The sequence below is a fragment of the Oncorhynchus gorbuscha genome, linkage group LG12, assembly GCF_021184085.1.
Source record: "Oncorhynchus gorbuscha isolate QuinsamMale2020 ecotype Even-year linkage group LG12, OgorEven_v1.0, whole genome shotgun sequence".
NCBI lineage: Eukaryota > Metazoa > Chordata > Actinopteri > Salmoniformes > Salmonidae > Oncorhynchus > Oncorhynchus gorbuscha.
In genome coordinates, this window is record NC_060184.1 from 1,928,927 (window position 1) to 1,950,014 (window position 21,088).

Below are 21,088 nucleotides of genomic sequence, written 5' to 3' on the forward strand. Positions count from 1 at the left end.
CATCATCACTAATATAATAATGATAATCTTGTTAAGATGGCACCGAAGATCATGGCTGACGTTTTCCATTCTCCCAACCAATTGTGCTTTTTTGTTTTTTTGTTATTTTGTTATTTTGTTATTTTGTGTAACTTCATTTTTTACTTATTGTGTTAATAATGTTGCTGCTACCGTCTCTTATGACCGAAAAAAACATTCTGGACATCTGAAAAGCGATTACTCACAGCGGACTGGAAGAAAACATTTTCCATTAACGAGTCCGATGAGAAGGTATATATATCCTGCTTTCACTGGAACAGGCCCAGATCCACGCCTTTTTCGCGAAGAAAAGACGCCGGAAAAGAGGCTGTAGATTGGGCAGCCTTCTGAGAATCCGGAGTTGAGCGTGTAAACTCCCAATGCCTTCCATTCTTCTTGCTAACGTGCAATCATTGGACAATAAAATAGATGACCTACAATTAAGATTATCCTACCAACGGGACATTAAAAACTGTAACATCTTATGTTTCACCGAGACGTGGCTGAACAACGAAACGGACAATATAGAGCTAGCGAGATTTTCCGTGTACCGGCAGAACAGTACCTTATGATAAGCTGCAGAGCACACTGTCTACCAAGAGAGTTCTCATCTATATTATTCATAGCCGTCTATTGACCACCACAGGGTGAAGCTGGCACTAAGACTGCACTCAACCAACTCTATAAGGCCATAAGCAAAGAAGAAAATCAACCAGAAGCGGCGCTCCTAGTGGCCAGGGACTTTAATGCGGGCAAACTGAAAACAGTTTTACCATCATGTCACAAGTGCAACCAGGGAAAAAAAATCTTAGACCTCCTCTACACCAGATACAGAGATGCATACAAAGCTCTCCCCCGTTCTCCATTTGGCAAATCTGACCATAATTATATCCTCCTGATTCCTGCTTACAAGCAGAAACTAAAGCAGGAAGTACCAGTGCCTCGCTCAATACGGAAGTGGTCAGATAATGCGGATGCTACGCTACAGGACTGTTTCGCTAGCACAAACTGGAATATGTTTCGGGATTCATCCAACGGCATTGAGGAGTACACCACCTCAGTCATTGGCTTCATCAATAGGTGCATCGATGACGTCGTCCCCACAGTGACTGTACGTACATATCCCAACCAGAAGCCATGAATTAAAGGCAACATCCACATCGAGCTAAAGGCTAGAGCTGCAGCTTTCAAGGAGCGGGACACTAATCCGGACGCTTATAAGAAAACCAGCTATGCCCTCAGACAAACCATCAAACAAGCAAAGCATCAATACAGGATCAAGATTGAATCCTAGTACACCGGCTCCGACACTTGTCAGATGTGGCAGGGCTTGAAAACTATTATGGACTACAAAGGGAAACCCAGACACGAGCTGCCCAGTGACGCGAGCCGACCAGACGAGTTAAATGCCATTTATGCTGGCTTCGAGGCAAGCAACACTGAAGCATGCATGAGAGCACCAGCTGTAGCCAATGTAGCCAATGTGAACAAAACCTTTAAACAGGTCAACATTTACAAAGTCGCTGGGCCAGATGGATTACCAAGACATGTACTCAAAGCATGTGCGAACCAACTGTCAAGTGTCTTCACTGATATTTTCAACTTCTCCCTGTCCGAGTCTGTAATACCTACATGTTTCAAGCAGACCACCATAGTCCTTATGCCCAAGAAAGCGAAGGTAACCTGCCTAAATGATTACCGCCCGTGGCACTCACGCCGGTAGCCATGGAACTGGATCCTGGACTTCCTGACGGGCGCCACCAGGTGGTAAGAGTAGGCAACAACACTTCTGCCACGCTGATCCTTAAAACTTGCGCCCCTCCTGTGTTCCCTGCTCACCCACGACTGCGTGGCCAAACACAACTCCAACATCATGACTAAGTTTGCTGAAGACACAACAGTGGAAGGCCTGATCACCGACAACGATGAGACGGCCAATAGGGAGGTCAGAGAACTGGCAGTGTGGTGCCAGGACAACAACCTCTCCCTTAATGTGAGGACGACTAAGGAGCTGATCGTGGACTAAAGGAAAAGGCGGGCTGAACAGGCCTCCATTAACATTGACAGGGCTGTAATGGAGCACCACCGAGAGCCTCCTAAACGGTTACATCACCGCCTGGTATGGCAACTGCTCGGCATCTGACCGTAAGGCGCTACAGAGAGTAGTGCGAAAGGCTCAGTACATCACTGGGACCAAGCTTCCTGCCATCCAGGACCTATATAATGGGCGGTGTCAGAGGAAAGCCCATCAAATTCTCAGAGACTCCAGTCACCCAAGATATAGACTGTTTTCTCTGCTACCGCACAGCAAGCAGTACTGCAGCGCCAAGTCTCGAACCAAAAGGCTCCTCATTATCACTAACATCAGTAATAGCACTATCATCATTAATATGATCACTAATATCAGCTTCTACCCCCAAGCCATAAGACTGCTGAACAATTCATAAAATCACCACCAGACAATTTACATTGACCCCCCCTGCCCTCCCTATTGTACACTGCTGCTACTCGCTGTTTGTTTGTTATCTATGCATAGTCACTTCACCCCTACCTACATGTACAGATGACCTCAACTAGCCTGTACACCTGCACACTGACTCGGTACCGGTGTCCCCTGTATATAACCTCCACACTGACTCGGTACCGTAACACCCTGTATATAGCCTCCACACTGACTCGGTACCGTAACACCCTGTATATAACCTCCACACTGACTCGGTACCGTAACACCCTGTATATAGCCTCCACACTGACTCGGTACCGTAACACCCTGTATATAACCTCCACACTGACTCGGTACCGGTGTCCCCTGTATATAACCTCCACACTGACTCGGTACCGGTGCCCCCTGTATATAACCTCCACACTGACTCGGTACCGTAACACCCTGTATATAACCTCCACACTGACTCGGTACCGGTGTCCCCTGTATATAACCTCCACACTGACTCGGTACCGTAACACCCTGTATATAGCCTCCACACTGACTCGGTACCGTAACACCCTGTATATAACCTCCACACTGACTCGGTACCGTAACACCCTGTATATAACCTCCACACTGACTCGGTACCGGTGCCCCCTGTATATAACCTCCACACTGACTCGGTACCGTAACACCCTGTATATAACCTCCACACTGACTCGGTACCGGTGTCCCCTGTATATAACCTCCACATTGACTCGGTACCGGTGCCCCCTGTATATAACCTCCACACTGACTCGGTACCGTAACACCCTGTATATAACCTCCACACTGACTCGGTACCGGTGTCCCCTGTATATAACCTCCACACTGACTCGATACCGTAACACCCTGTATATAGCCTCCACACTGACTCGGTACCGTAACACCCTGTATATAACCTCCACACTGACTCGGTACCGTAACACCCTGTATATAACCTCCACACTGACTCGGTACCGGTGCCCCCTGTATATAACCTCCACACTGACTCGGTACCGTAACACCCTGTATATAACCTCCACACTGACTCGGTACCGGTGTCCCCTGTATATAGCCTCCACATTGACTCTGTAACGGTACCCCCTGTATATAGCCTCCACATTGACTCTGTACCGTAACACCCTGTATATAACCTCCACACTGACTCGGTACCGGTGCCCCCTGTATATAACCTCCACACTGACTCGGTACCGGTGTCCCCTGTATATAGCCTCCACATTGACTCTGTAACGGTGCCCCTGTATTTTGTCTCCACATTGACCCGGTACCGTAACACCCTGTATATAACCTCCACACTGACTCGGTACCGGTGTCCCCTGTATATAGCCTCCACACTGACTCGGTACCGGTGCCCCCTGTATTTTGTCTCCACATTGACCCGATACCGTAACACCCTGTATATAACCTCCACACGGACTCGGTACCGGTGCCCCCTGTATATAGCCTCCACACTGACTCGGTACCGGTGCCCCCTGTATTTTGTCTCCACATTGACCCGGTACCGTAACACCCTGTATATAACCTCCACACGGACTCGATACCGGTGCCCCCTGTATATAGCCTCCACACTGACTCGGTACCGGTGCCCCCTGTATTTTGTCTCCACATTGACCCGGTACCGTAACACCCTGTATATAACCTCCACACTGACTCGGTACCGGTGTCCCCTGTATATAACCTCCACACTGACTCGGTACCGTAACACCCTGTATATAACCTCCACACTGACTCGGTACCGGTGTCCCCTGTATATAACCTCCACACTGACTCGTATATAGTCCACACCGTAACACCCTGTATATAACCTCCACACTGACTCGGTACCGTAACACCCTGTATATAACCTCCACACTGACTCGGTACCGTAACACCCTGTATATAACCTCCACACTGACTCGGTACCGTAACACCCTGTATATAACCTCCACACTGACTCGGTACCGGTGTCCCCTGTATATAGCCTCCACACTGACTCGGTACCGGTGTCCCCTGTATATAGCCTCCACACTGACTCGGTACCGTAACACCCTGTATATAACCTCCACACTGACTCGGTACCGTAACACCCTGTATATAACCTCCACACTGACTCGGTACCGGTGTCCCCTGTATATAGCCTCCACACTGACTCGGTACCGTAACCCCTGTATATAGCCTCCACACTGACTCGGTACCGTAACACCCTGTATATAACCTCCACACTGACTCGGTACCGTAACACCCTGTATATAACCTCCACACTGACTCGGTACCGGTGTCCCCTGTATATAACCTCCACACTGACTCGGACCGTAACACCCTGTATATAACCTCCACACTGACTCGGTACCGTAATACCCTGTATATAACCTCCACACTGACTCGGTACCGTAACACCCTGTATATAACCTCCACACTGACTCGGTACCGTGTCCCCTGTATATAACCTCCACACTGACTCGGTACCGTAACCCCTGTATATAACCTCCACACTGACTCGGTACCGTAACACCCTGTATATAACCTCCACACTGACTCGGTACCGTAACACCCTGTATATAACCTCCACACTGACTCGGTACCGGTGTCCCCTGTATATAACCTCCACACTGACTCGGTACCGTAACACCCTGTATATAGCCTCCACACTGACTCGGTACCGTAACACCCTGTATATAACCTCCACACTGACTCGGTACCGGTGTCCCCTGTATATAGCCTCCACATTGACTGTACCGGTGCCCCCTGTATTTTGTCTCCACATTGACCCGGTACCGTAACACCCTGTATATAACCTCCACACTGACTCGGTACCGGTGTCCCCTGTATATAGCCTCCACACTGACTCGGTACCGGTGCCCCCTGTATTTTGTCTCCACATTGACCCGGTACCGTAACACCCTGTATATAACCTCCACACGGACTCGGTACCGGTGCCCCTGTATATAGCCTCCACACTGACTCGGTACCGGTGCCCCTGTATTTTGTCTCCACATTGACCCGGTACCGTAACACCCTGTATATAACCTCCACACGGACTCGGTACCGGTGTCCCCTGTATATAACCTCCACACTGACTCGGTACCGTAACCCCTGTATATAACCTCCACACTGATTTCACCCTGTATATAACCTCCACACTGACTCGGTACCGTAACACCCTGTATATAACCTCCACACTGACTCGGTACCGTAACACCCTGTATATAACCTCCACACTGACTCGGTACCGTAACACCCTGTATATAACCTCCCTCCACACTGACTCGGTACCGGTGTCCCCTGTATATAGCCTCCACACTGACTCGGTACCGTGTCCCCTGTATATAGCCTCCACACTGACTACCGTAACACCCTGTACCGTAACACCCTGTATATAACCTCCACACTGACTCGGTACCGTAACACCCTGTATATAACCTCCACACTGACTCGGTACCGTAACACCCTGTATATAACCTCCACACTGACTCGGTACCGTAACACCCTGTATATAACCTCCACACTGACTCGGTACCGGTGTCCCCTGTATATAGCCTCCACACTGACTCGGTACCGTGCACCCTGTATATAACCTCCACACTGACTGTACCGTAACACCCTGTAATAACCTCCACACTGACTACCGGTGTCCCCTGTATATAACCTCCCCTGACTATATAACCCTGTATATAGCCTCCACACTGACTCGGTACCGTAACACCCTGTATATAACCTCCACACTGACTCGGTCCACCGTAACACCCTGTATATAACCTCCACCTGACACCGTAACACCCTGTATATAACCTCCACACTGACTCGGGCACCGGTGTCCCCTGTATATAACCTCCACACTGACTCGGTGTAACACCCTGTATATAACCTCCACACTGACTCTCGGTACCTGTATATAACCTCCACACTGTAACCCCTGTATATAACCTCCACACTGACCGTAACCCCTCGGTACCGTAACACCCTGTATATAACCTCCACACTGACTCGGTACCGTGTCCCCTGTATATAACCTCCACACTGACGTAACACCCTGTATATAACCTCCACACTGACTCGGTACCGGTGTCCCCTGTATATAACCTCCACACTGACTCGGTACCGGTAACCCCTGTATATAACCTCCACACTGACTCGGTACCGTAACACCCTGTATATAACCTAACCTCCACACTGTATATAACCTCCACACTGACTACCGGTGCCCCCTGTATATAACCTCCACACCGGTACCGTAACACCCTGTATATAACCTCCACACTGACTCGGTACCGTAACCCCTGTATATAACCTCCACACTGACTCGGTACCGTAACCCCTGTATATAACCTCCACACTGACTCGGTACCGTAACACCCTGTATATAACCTCCACACTGACTCGGTACCGTAACACCCTGTATATAACCTCCACACTGACTCGGTACCGTAACACCCTGTATATAACCTCCACACTGACTCGGTACCGGTGTCCCCTGTATATAACCTCCACACTGACTCGGTACCGTAACACCCTGTATATAACCTCCACACTGACTCGGTACCGTAACACCCTGTATATAACCTCCACACTGACTCGGTACCGGTGTCCCCTGTATATAACCTCCACACTGACTCGGTACCGTAACACCCTGTATATAACCTCCACACTGACTCGGTACCGGTGTCCCCTGTATATAACCTCCACACTGACTCGGTACCGGTGCCCCCTGTATATAGCCTCCACATTGACTCTGTACCGTAACACCCTGTATATAGCCTCCACACTGACTCGGTACCGTGTCCCCTGTATATAACCTCCACACTGACTCGGTACCGGTGTCCCCTGTATATAGCCTCCACACTGACTCGGTACCGGTGCCCCCTGTATATAGCCTCCACACTGACTCTGTACCGTAACACCCTGTATATAACCTCCACACTGACTCGGTACCGTAACACCCTGTATATAACCTCCACACTGACTCGGTACCGGTGTCCCCTGTATATAACCTCCACACTGACTCGGTACCGTAACACCCTGTATATAACCTCCACACTGACTCGGTACCGTAACACCCTGTATATAACCTCCACACTGACTCGGTACCGTAACACCCTGTATATAGCCTCCACACTGACTCGGTACCGGTGTCCCCTGTATATAACCTCCACACTGACTCGGTACCGTAACACCCTGTATATAACCTCCACACTGACTCGGTACCGGTGTCCCCTGTATATAGCCTCCACACTGACTAACACCCTGGTACCGTAACACCCTGTATATAACCTCCACACTGACTCGGTACCGTAACACCCTGTATATAACCTCCACACTGACTCGGTACCGTAACACCCTGTATATAACCTCCACACTGACTCGGTACCGGTGTCCCCTGTATATAGCCTCCACACTGACTCGGTACCGGTGCCCCCTGTATTTTGTCTCCACATTGACCCGGTACCGTAACACCCTGTATATAACCTCCACACTGACTCGGTACCGTAACACCCTGTATATAACCTCCACACTGACTCGGTACCGTAACACCCTGTATATAACCTCCACACTGACTCGGTACAGTAACACCCTGTATATAACCTCCACACTGACTCGGTACCGGTGTCCCCTGTATATAACCTCCACACTGACTCGGTACCGTAACACCCTGTATATAACCTCCACACTGACTCGGTACCGGTGTCCCCTGTATATAACCTCCACACTGACTCGGTACCGGTGCCCCCTGTATATAACCTCCACACTGACTCGGTACCGTAACACCCTGTATATAACCTCCACACTGACTCGGTACCGGTGTCCCCTGTATATAACCTCCACACTGACTCGGTACCGTAACACCCTGTATATAGCCTCCACACTGACTCGGTACCGTAACACCCTGTATATAACCTCCACACTGACTCGGTACCGTAACACCCTCTATATAACCTCCACACTGACTCGGTACCGGTGCCCCCTGTATATAACCTCCACACTGACTCGGTACCGTAACACCCTGTATATAACCTCCACACTGACTCGGTACCGTGTCCCCTGTATATAGCCTCCACATTGACTCTGTAACGGTACCCCTGTATATAGCCTCCACATTGACTCTGTACCGTAACACCCTGTATATAACCTCCACACTGACTCGGTACCGGTGCCCCCTGTATATAACCTCCACACTGACTCGGTACCGGTGTCCCCTGTATATAGCCTCCACATTGACTCTGTAACGGTGCCCACTGTATTTTGTCTCCACATTGACCCGGTACCGTAACACCCTGTATATAACCTCCACACTGACTCGGTACCGGTGTCCCCTGTATATAGCCTCCACACTGACTCGGTACCGGTGCCCCCTGTATTTTGTCTCCACATTGACCCGATACCGTAACACCCTGTATATAACCTCCACACGGACTCGGTACCGGTGCCCCCTGTATATAGCCTCCACACTGACTCGGTACCGGTGCCCCCTGTATTTTGTCTCCACATTGACCCGGTACCGTAACACCCTGTATATAACCTCCACACGGACTCGGTACCGGTGCCCCCTGTATATAGCCTCCACACTGACTCGGTACCGGTGCCCCCTGTATTTTGTCTCCACATTGACCCGGTACCGTAACACCCTGTATATAACCTCCACACTGACTCGGTACCGGTGTCCCCTGTATATAACCTCCACACTGACTCGGTACCGTAACACCCTGTATATAACCTCCACACTGACTCGGTACCGTAACACCCTGTATATAACCTCCACACTGACTCGGTACCGTAACACCCTGTATATAACCTCCACACTGACTCGGTACCGGTGTCCCCTGTATATAGCCTCCACACTGACTCGGTACCGGTGTCCCCTGTATATAGCCTCCACTGACTGACCGGTGCCCCCCTTTTGTCTCCACAACCCGGTACCGTAACACCCTGTATATAACCTCCACACTGACTCGGTACCGTAACACCCTGTATATAACCTCCACATTGACTCGGTACCGTAACACCCTGTATATAACCTCCACACTGACTCGGTACCGTAACACCCTGTATATAACCTCCACACTGACTCGGTACCGTAACACCCTGTATATAACCTCCACACTGACTCGGTACCGGTGTCCCCTGTATATAGCCTCCACACTGACTCGGTACCGGTGCCCCCTGTATTTTGTCTCCACATTGACCCGGTACCGTAACACCCTGTATATAACCTCCACACTGACTCGGTACCGTAACACCCTGTATATAACCTCCACACTGACTCGGTACCGGTGTCCCCTGTATATAACCTCCACACTGACTCGGTACCGGTGTCCCCTGTATATAGCCTCCACACTGACTCGGTACCGTAACACCCTGTATATAACCTCCACACTGACTCGGTACCGTAACACCCTGTATATAACCTCCACACTGACTCGGTACCGGTGTCCCCTGTATATAACCTCCACACTGACTCGGTACCGTAACACCCTGTATATAACCTCCACACTGACTCGGTACCGTAACACCCTGTATATAACCTCCACACTGACTCGGTACCGTAACACCCTGTATATAGCCTCCACACTGACTCGGTACCGGTGTCCCCTGTATATAACCTCCACACTGACTCGGTACCGTAACACCCTGTATATAACCTCCACACTGACTCGGTACCGGTGTCCCCTGTATATAGCCTCCACACTGACTCGTTACCGTAACACCCTGTATATAACCTCCACACTGACTCGGTACCGTAACACCCTGTATATAACCTCCACACTGACTCGGTACCGTAACACCCTGTATATAACCTCCACACTGACTCGGTACCGTAACACCCTGTATATAACCTCCACACTGACTCGGTACCGTAACACCCTGTATATAACCTCCACACTGACTCGGTACCGGTGTCCCCTGTATATAACCTCCACACTGACTCGGTACCGGTGTCCCCTGTATATAGCCTCCACACTGACTCGGTACCGTAACACCCTGTATATAACCTCCACACTGACTCGGTACCGTAACACCCTGTATATAACCTCCACACTGACTCGGTACCGGTGTCCCCTGTATATAACCTCCACACTGACTCGGTACCGTAACACCCTGTATATAACCTCCACACTGACTCGGTACCGTAACACCCTGTATATAACCTCCACACTGACTCGGTACCGTAACACCCTGTATATAGCCTCCACACTGACTCGGTACCGGTGTCCCCTGTATATAACCTCCACACTGACTCGGTACCGTAACACCCTGTATATAACCTCCACACTGACTCGGTACCGGTGTCCCCTGTATATAGCCTCCACACTGACTCGTTACCGTAACACCCTGTATATAACCTCCACACTGACTCGGTACCGTAACACCCTGTATATAACCTCCACACTGACTCGGTACCGTAACACCCTGTATATAACCTCCACACTGACTCGGTACCGTAACACCCTGTATATAACCTCCACACTGACTCTGTACCGGTGTCCCCTGTATATAACCTCCACACTGACTCGGTACCGTAACACCCTGTATATAACCTCCACACTGACTCGGTACCGTAACACCCTGTATATAGCCTCCACACTGACTCGGTACCGTAACACCCTGTATATAACCTCCACACTGACTCGGTACCGGTGTCCCCTGTATATAACCTCCACACTGACTCGGTACCGTAACACCCTGTATATAACCTCCACACTGACTCGGTACCGTAACACCCTGTATATAACCTCCACACTGACTCGGTACCGGTGTCCCCTGTATATAACCTCCACACTGACTCGGTACCGTAACACCCTGTATATAACCTCCACACTGACTCGGTACCGGTGTCCCCTGTATATAACCTCCACACTGACTCGGTACCGGTGCCCCCTGTATATAGCCTCCACATTGACTCTGTACCGTAACACCCTGTATATAGCCTCCACACTGACTCGGTACCGGTGTCCCCTGTATATAACCTCCACACTGACTCGGTACCGGTGTCCCCTGTATATAGCCTCCACACTGACTCGGTACCGGTGCCCCCTGTATATAGCCTCCACACTGACTCTGTACCGTAACACCCTGTATATAACCTCCACACTGACTCGGTACCGTAACACCCTGTATATAACCTCCACACTGACTCGGTACCGGTGTCCCCTGTATATAACCTCCACACTGACTCGGTACCGTAACACCCTGTATATAACCTCCACACTGACTCGGTACCGTAACACCCTGTATATAACCTCCACACTGACTCGGTACCGTAACACCCTGTATATAGCCTCCACACTGACTCGGTACCGGTGTCCCCTGTATATAACCTCCACACTGACTCGGTACCGTAACACCCTGTATATAACCTCCACACTGACTCGGTACCGGTGTCCCCTGTATATAGCCTCCACACTGACTCGGTACCGTAACACCCTGTATATAACCTCCACACTGACTCGGTACCGTAACACCCTGTATATAACCTCCACACTGACTCGGTACCGTAACACCCTGTATATAACCTCCACACTGACTCGGTACCGTAACACCCTGTATATAACCTCCACACTGACTCGGTACCGGTGTCCCCTGTATATAGCCTCCACACTGACTCGGTACCGGTGCCCCCTGTATTTTGTCTCCACATTGACCCGGTACCGTAACACCCTGTATATAACCTCCACACTGACTCGGTACCGTAACACCCTGTATATAACCTCCACACTGACTCGGTACCGTAACACCCTGTATATAACCTCCACACTGACTCGGTACCGTAACACCCTGTATATAACCTCCACACTGACTCGGTACCGGTGTCCCCTGTATATAACCTCCACACTGACTCGGTACCGTAACACCCTGTATATAACCTCCACACTGACTCGGTACCGTAACACCCTGTATATAATCTCCACACTGACTCTGTACCGGTGTCCCCTGTATATAACCTCCACACTGACTCGGTACCGTAACACCCTGTATATAGCCTCCACACTGACTCGGTACCGTAACACCCTGTATATAACCTCCACACTGACTCGGTACCGGTGTCCCCTGTATATAACCTCCACACTGACTCTGTACCGGTGTCCCCTGTATATAGCCTCCACACTGACTCGGTACCGTAACACCCTGTATATAACCTCCACACTGACTCGGTACCGTAACACCCTGTATATAACCTCCACACTGACTCGGTACCGGTGTCCCCTGTATATAACCTCCACACTGACTCGGTACCGTAACACCCTGTATATAACCTCCACACTGACTCGGTACCGGTGTTCCCTGTATATAACCTCCACACTGACTCGGTACCGGTGCCCCCTGTATATAGCCTCCACATTGACTCTGTACCGTAACACCCTGTATATAGCCTCCACACTGACTCGGTACCGGTGTCCCCTGTATATAACCTCCACACTGACTCGGTACCGGTGTCCCCTGTATATAGCCTCCACACTGACTCGGTACCGGTGCCCCCTGTATATAGCCTCCACACTGACTCTGTACCGTAACACCCTGTATATAACCTCCACACTGACTCGGTACCGTAACACCCTGTATATAACCTCCACACTGACTCGGTACCGGTGCCCCCTGTATATAACCTCCACACTGACTCAGTACCGGTGTCCCCTGTATATAACCTCCACACTGACTCGGTACCGGTGTCCCCTGTATATAACCTCCACACTGACTCGGTACCGGTGTCCCCTGTATATAACCTCCACACTGACTCGGTACCGTAACACCCTGTATATAACCTCCACACTGACTCGGTACCGTAACACCCTGTATATAACCTCCACACTGACTCGGTACCGTAACACCCTGTATATAACCTCCACACTGACTCGGTACCGGTGTCCCCTGTATATAGCCTCCACACTGACTCGGTACCGGTGTCCCCTGTATATAACCTCCACACTGACTCGGTACCGTAACACCCTGTATATAACCTCCACACTGACTCGGTACCGGTGTCCCCTGTATATAGCCTCCACACTGACTCGGTACCGGTGTCCCCTGTATATAACCTCCACACTGACTCGGTACCGGTGTCCCCTGTATATAGCCTCCACACTGACTCGGTACCGGTGTCCCCTGTATATAACCTCCACACTGACTCGGTACCGGTGTCCCCTGTATATAACCTCCACACTGACTCGGTACCGGTGTCCCCTGTATATAACCTCCACACTGACTCGGTACCGTAACACCCTGTATATAACCTCCACACTGACTCGGTACCGGTGTCCCCTGTATATAACCTCCACACTGACTCGGTACCGTAACACCCTGTATATAACCTCCACACTGACTCGGTACCGTAACACCCTGTATATAACCTCCACACTGACTCGGTACCGGTGTCCCCTGTATATAACCTCCACACTGACTCAGTACCGGTGTCCCCTGTATATAGCCTTGTTATTGTTATTCTATGTTACCTTTTATTATTACTTTTTATTTGAGTCTACTTGGTAAATATTTTCTTAACTCTTCTTGAACTACGCTGTTGGTTAAGGGCTTGTTTGTGTTGTAAGCATGTAAGTAAGCATGTTATGTGACAAATAAAATTTGATTTGATTTAATATCACTATCATCATTATCACTAATAGCACTAACATCACCACTAATATCACAACCATTATTATTATCACTAATAGCACTATTATCATTATTAGCACTAATAGCACTATTATCATTATTATCACTAACATCACTATCGTCGTCATTATCACTAACATCACTATCATCATTGGTATCACTAACATCATTATCATCATCGTTATCGCTAACATCACTATAATCATTATCGCTAACATCATTATCGTCGCCATTATCAATAACATCATTATCATCGGTGTTGACACTACCATCATTTCATCGTTATCACTAACATCACTAACATCATTATTATCACTAACATCACTAACATCATTATTTTCACCGCCATCATCATCACTATCACTAACATCACTAACATCATCAATATTATCACTAACATCATCATCATTATCACTAACATCACTAACATCATCATTACTATTATCATGAATTACATTATCATCATCATTATCACTAACGGCGTCATTATCACTGACATCACTATTGTTGTCATTATCACTAGCATCACTATTGTCGTCATTATCACTTACATAGTCATTATCGCTAGCATCATCGTCATGGCTAATATCAATATATTCATCATTATCATTACCGCTACCATCATCATTATTATCACTAGCATCATCATCATTATCACTAACATCACTAACATCATCATTACTATTATCACTAATTACACTATCATCATCACTTTCACTAACACCATCACTATCGCTAATATCACTATCATCATCATTATCACTAACAGCGATATCAACATCAGTATCACTAACATCGTCATTATCACTAACATCATCATTATCGCTAATATCATCATTATAAATAATATCAATATATTCATCATTATCATTAACATCGTCGTTATCACTATCGCTAATGTCAACATGATCACTAACATCATTGTTATCATTATCACTAACATCATCATTATCACTACTAAAATCATCATTATCACTAATATCACTATCATCATTACTATTATCACTATATCATCATTATTACTAACATCATTATTGTCACTAATATCACTAACATCAGTAATAGCACTATCATCATTAAAATGATCACTAATATCACTATCATCATCATTATCACTACTCTCATCATTATTACTAATATCACTATCATCATTATTATCACTAATATCACTATTACCATAATTATCAAAATCATACTCATTATCACTAACATCACCATTATCACTAACAGCACTATCATCATCGTTATCACTATCGTCATTATTATCGTTGACGTCGTCATTATCACTGCCGTCATCATTACCACTAATATCAATATTTTCATCATTATCGTTAACATCATCATGATCATTACCGCTACCAGCATCATTATTATCACTGGCATCATCATCATTATTACTAACATCATCATTACTATTATCACTAATTACACTATCAGCATCATTATCACTAACATCATCACTATCACTAATATCACTATCATCGTCATTATCATTAACATCACTATCATCATCATTATCGCTAACACCACTATCACCATCGGTATCACTAACATCATCATTATCGCTAATATCAATTTATTCATCATTATCATTACCGTCGCCATTGTCATTATCGCTAACATCAACATTATCACTAACATAATTGTTATCATTATCGCTAACATCATCATTAACATCATCATTATCACTAATCTCACTATCGGCATTGCTATTATCACTATATCATCATTATTACTAACATCATTATTGTCACTAATATCACTAACATCAGTAATAGCACTATCATCATTAATATGATCACTAATATCACTATACTCATCATTATCACTAACATCATCATTATCACTAATATCACTATCATCATCACTATCATCATCGTTATCGCTAGCATCACTATCATCATCATTATCACTAACAGCACTATCATTATCATTATTGCTAACATCACTATCATCATTGTCACTAACATCACTAACATCATGTTATCACTAACATCACTATCATCATCATTATCACTAATATCACTACCATCATCATTATCACTAATATCACTATCATTATCATCACTAACATCATCATTATTATCACTATCATCATCATCATTATTACTATCAGCATCATTATCACTAATATCACCATCATTATCACTAACATCATCATCATCTCTAATAGCACTACCATCATTATTATCATTAACATCACTAACATCATCATTATCATCACTAATATCACATTTATCACCATTATTATCACTAATAGCACTATCGTCATCATTATCATCACTAATATCACATTTAGCATCTTTATTATCACTAATAGCACTATCGTCATCATTATCATCACTAATATCACATTTATCGTCATTATTATCACTAATAGCACTATCGTCATTATTATTGTTATTATCACTTATATCACTATCAACATCATTATCACTAACATCACTACCATCATCACTAATATAACCATAATTACTAATATCACTATCATCATCAGTATCACAAATATCACTATCATCATCATTATCACAAATATCACTATCATCATCATTATCACTAATTTCACTATCATCATCACTATCACTAATATCACTATCATCATCATTATCACTAATATCACTATCATCATCACTATCATCATCATTATTGTTATTATCAATTATATCACTATTATCACTAACATCATCACTAATATAAGCATAATCATTACTATTATCACAAATACCACTATCATCAGTATCACTAATACCACTATCATCAGTATCACTAATATCACTATCATCAGTATCACTAACATCACTATCATCAGTATCACTAATACCACTATCATCAGTATCACTAACATCACTATCATCAGTATCACTAATACCACTATCATCAGTATCACTAATATCACTATCATCAGTATCACTAACATCACTATCATCAGTATCACTAATACCACTATCATCAGTATCACTAATACCACTATCATCAGTATCACTAATATCACTATTATCAGTATCACTAATATCACTATCATCAGTATCACTAATATCACTATCATCAGTATCACTAATATCACTATCATCAGTATCACTAATACCACTATCATCAGTATCACTAATATCACTATCATCAGTATCACTAATACCACTATCATCAGTATCACTAATATCACTATCATCAGTATCACTAATACCACTATCATCAGTATCACTAATACCACTATCATCAGTATCACTAATACCACTATCATCAGTATCACTAATATCACTATCATCAGTATCACTAATATCACTATTATCAGTATCACTAATACCACTATCATCAGTATCACTAATATCATCATCACTAATATCACTATCATCATCATCATCACTAATATCACCAAAATACATATATTAGAGGGAGAAAACACGGACCATCATAATAATATCACCATAATAATTACCATAATTGTCTTTATTAATGTATAACTAATTGTTATTGTTATAAATATATGATCTGTTCTATGTGTTATAGATCTGTCATTATCATTAAAAGACAGTCTATGAAGAGGTTGATCTGTTCTATGTGCTCTATTTCTATGATTCCTGTTATTAAGTTTAATTTTTTTGTCTATTATTTTAGGTATTGTACACCAGCTTCAAACAGCTGAACATACAATATTTTTGGTTATGGAAAATATATCTCACAGCGGTTTAGATGGTACAATGATTCTCTACACTGTACTTGCTTGTTTTGTCACATAAACTGAAATTAGGCAAACTATTAGAATTTTAGCAACCAGGAAATGGCGGAGCGATTTCTGCATAGTTCACCTTTAAGAACATGTCGCATCTTAAGAAGAAGCAGTGAAGGACTGAGACAGTAGGCCCGGCCAGCCGCATCACAACCCCCGCTCACTGGCGGAGGGAGAAATGGCAGAGCAAGGAGAGGAGAGGAGGAGGGGGGAGTAGACAGACACACTGTCAATATTGTTGTTCTATAAATGTATAGATTTAGTTTTAGTCGAGTCTGCAAAAGATCATGAGGCTACTGTAGGCTACTGATGATGTAAAAAACTAAAATTAAAATAACCATGTCATGGAAAAATTGATTTAAAAAAGATTAAGGTTATGATAATTTGCCAGAAATATAAAAGTTTTAAAATATCTAAACACTTGATCTCAAAACACTAAAATATGTATTATATTGACATTGCATGGTGTTATTCATGCAGTGCTGCAATAGCATTATGTAAAATCACCATGTAATTGACCTAATTAGTCGATTAATTAATAAAGCCATAATAATTAGATTTAAGCTCAATATTACCCCATGTCACCCCTCTCTCCCCCTCTCCTTCAGTCCTGAGATAACAACACACACTCCTCTCTGTCCCCATCCTGCCACTCTCCTTCTGACAAAACTCTCTTTAAAAGGACATTTTTATTTCCCAGTGCTTTCTGATATGACTGTTTATATTCTCCTAAAAGCAGTGTTTTACCTCGTCCCGCTGCTTGTGTGTTTTAGCCACACACATACACACACACACACACCAAGGCTCCCTCTCTACAGCAGGAGCTGGGCGCCTTCATCTCGTGCAAGCTGTGGCGCAGGAGTCCCTCCCCCGCGCGATCCAACGCCACAACACTCATGACGTACCAACATTTCACACACATTTTCACTACTATTTAAATGTTTTGGACATGCCTGTCACCAAACTCTCAACCCAGGGTCCCCGATGGACCAGGACAATACTCATTGCCTCCTCTGGTCCGGGTTAGGTTCAGTTTTTCTCGGTACAATCCTTTTGACTTTTTTTTTCCTGATTTAAAAATTGCGGGAAATTCAATTTTTATTTTGCTCTCTCTAAAAAACTTTTTCTCAGTTATAGAGGAGCCTTACCAAATCTTCGTATCTCCCTGGGTGCTCCTTCCCCGTCCAGTCCCGTCGTGTGGGCAGTAGCTGCAGGAAATGCACAGTTCAGTTCCGATCACAAACACTATCAACTCGTCTATTTGTGTTTTTAAACATTAAATGATAAATCTGCTTAAAATCAACATGAGAAAGTGCAGAGAGAGCAGCTTGATGCGAGGCGAGCATAGATACACGACTCACCTCCTTCTCCTCCACCTCCCGGATCAACGTCTGGAAATAGATTAAAAACTCAAAATCACACACCGAGACAAATCTGTGAATATAATAAATAATCCTAAAATACCATCGGACCCACCTCTGCTGCGTTCTGGCACGGTCCAGACTGTAGAAAGCGGGCGATTAGGAAGTAGAGTTCTGTAGGGGCGAGAGAGAGGACGGAGCGGGTTAGCTACAGAGGAGGGCGCCGGAGCGACTGGATAGAATTATAACATCTAAATGTCACATATTCAGCTCGCTCTACTCACCAGAATTCAGCTGGGCGACCAGTTTACTGTCTGAATCCATTTTCGATTTGTTTTTAGGGGTCTGAGAGAGTCTGCCCTATAGCTGTCACTGTTTACCCCGCAGGAAAACACTTCCTCCATTCAGGACCGTACCACCGCTAAACAGCCCGGCCACCATACAAACCCCTCCGCGCTTCCGTCAAATAGGCCCTCCGACGGGGCTCAACCCTCCACAACACATCGCATCGATAATACCTCAATAACTGTTGTGAGAGTCACTCGAAGGTTTGTATAAGACACGGGGGGTGATAAAAACACCGTTAAAGTGGTTGTAATAGTGGGGTGCCTCCGCCACCCCTCCTCCCTGTAATAGCGCAAGCCCTCTGCGCAGGAATACCAAGTAGTGCTGCTGTAGACACGGGACGTGGAAGGGAGGCAGCGGAAACATTGTAGCAGGAGACGAGCGAGGCACAGAAAATGGTTGTTACATTGTAACGACATGACCACTGATTCGATACACTCATATTATTTTACACTTTTAATTTACTGTCTTTTTTTGTTTACAAAGTAACCGTTACGCGCAGCTGTTTATGAAGATTATGATCGTATAAACTGTCGTCAGGTCAAGTTAGCGAGACGTTTCTTACAAACAGTGCATTTGGGGAGACTATGATTGTGATTATGGTGCTGCTGTAACATTTTCCACGTCGTTTTTGTTAGTTATTTGGTCGTCAGAGCTGTGGGTTATTGGTCGTGTCGTTATTGTGTAACTAACAACGTGTCTGAAACAACACACCCACTCCCGGAGCCGTTGGGTTTCTCCTCCATTTGTCTCGGCTGCATGTGTCGACTCAGTCCCGCTCCCAGCACTAAAATGGGGGAAGGGGTTGAGGAGGGGGATGTACACTAATGAATGAAACCAAAACCTCGTGAGTTACAACAATCCACGTCGATCATCAACACATACACTTATAGAAACACACGGTTTAAATGAGTTGTTGTTCTATAGGTTAGGTTGTCTTTAAGCCCGATTTAAAAGTAGTGAGGTTCGCCAAAATTGCAAAATAGTTTTAAAAACAATTAAAATAAATGCACCATGAAGATACTCCAAACTTTTTGAATTTTTAAAATCCATCAGATTTTTACTGAATTAATTGCGTATAAACCATTTTACGGGCATGGACAAATACTGAATGAGTTCAGGGATGTGGGAATGCAGGTATTGAATTTATTGTAAAATGTCACCTTTTCTATTGGAATTCACTCATATATATATATATATATATATATACATTTTCTAGTGGTATCAGGATTTTTTTTTATAGTATTCAAATAAAATGATATGTGCATCATTTGCATAAATGCCATGGCTGTATTTGCATATATGAATACATTAACATAGAGAGTGGAATCGACCGACAACCATCCACAAAATGTCTCTGTCTTGGCCTACCTGCACTCACCTGCACGGTCTAGACTTCCTCATTAATTACTGTTGTCACATTCAGTTGCATAATTGAACAAGGGTGTCAATAGCAGTAGCGGGGGGGTGAAAGAGTCTCAGGACTGAGATGAAGGAAATCAATCCAACGAGAGCTGAGTGACGAGGACTTTGCACCCCTCAAACACAGGAAATAGATGTCTAAAAAATAGACCCGTAGATGGGAATAAAAGG

General features: G+C 45.3%; 1 protein-coding gene across 1 annotated transcript in view; it reads right to left on the minus strand.

Moving 5' to 3' along the window:
- LOC123990451 (pleckstrin homology domain interacting protein) overlaps positions 1–19,659 on the minus strand; it is a 137,923-nt gene extending 118,264 nt beyond the window's left edge. Inside the window, exons 1-4 of the mRNA XM_046290987.1 lie at positions 19,435–19,659; positions 19,266–19,324; positions 19,151–19,180; positions 18,938–18,997 (exon numbers count right to left, since the gene is read on the minus strand). Coding sequence (XP_046146943.1) covers positions 18,938–18,997; positions 19,151–19,180; positions 19,266–19,324; positions 19,435–19,474 — 189 coding nt within the window. The 5' untranslated portion in view covers positions 19,475–19,659. The remainder of the gene's footprint in view (positions 1–18,937; positions 18,998–19,150; positions 19,181–19,265; positions 19,325–19,434) is intronic.
- Between the last annotated feature and the right edge of the window lie 1,429 nt (positions 19,660–21,088).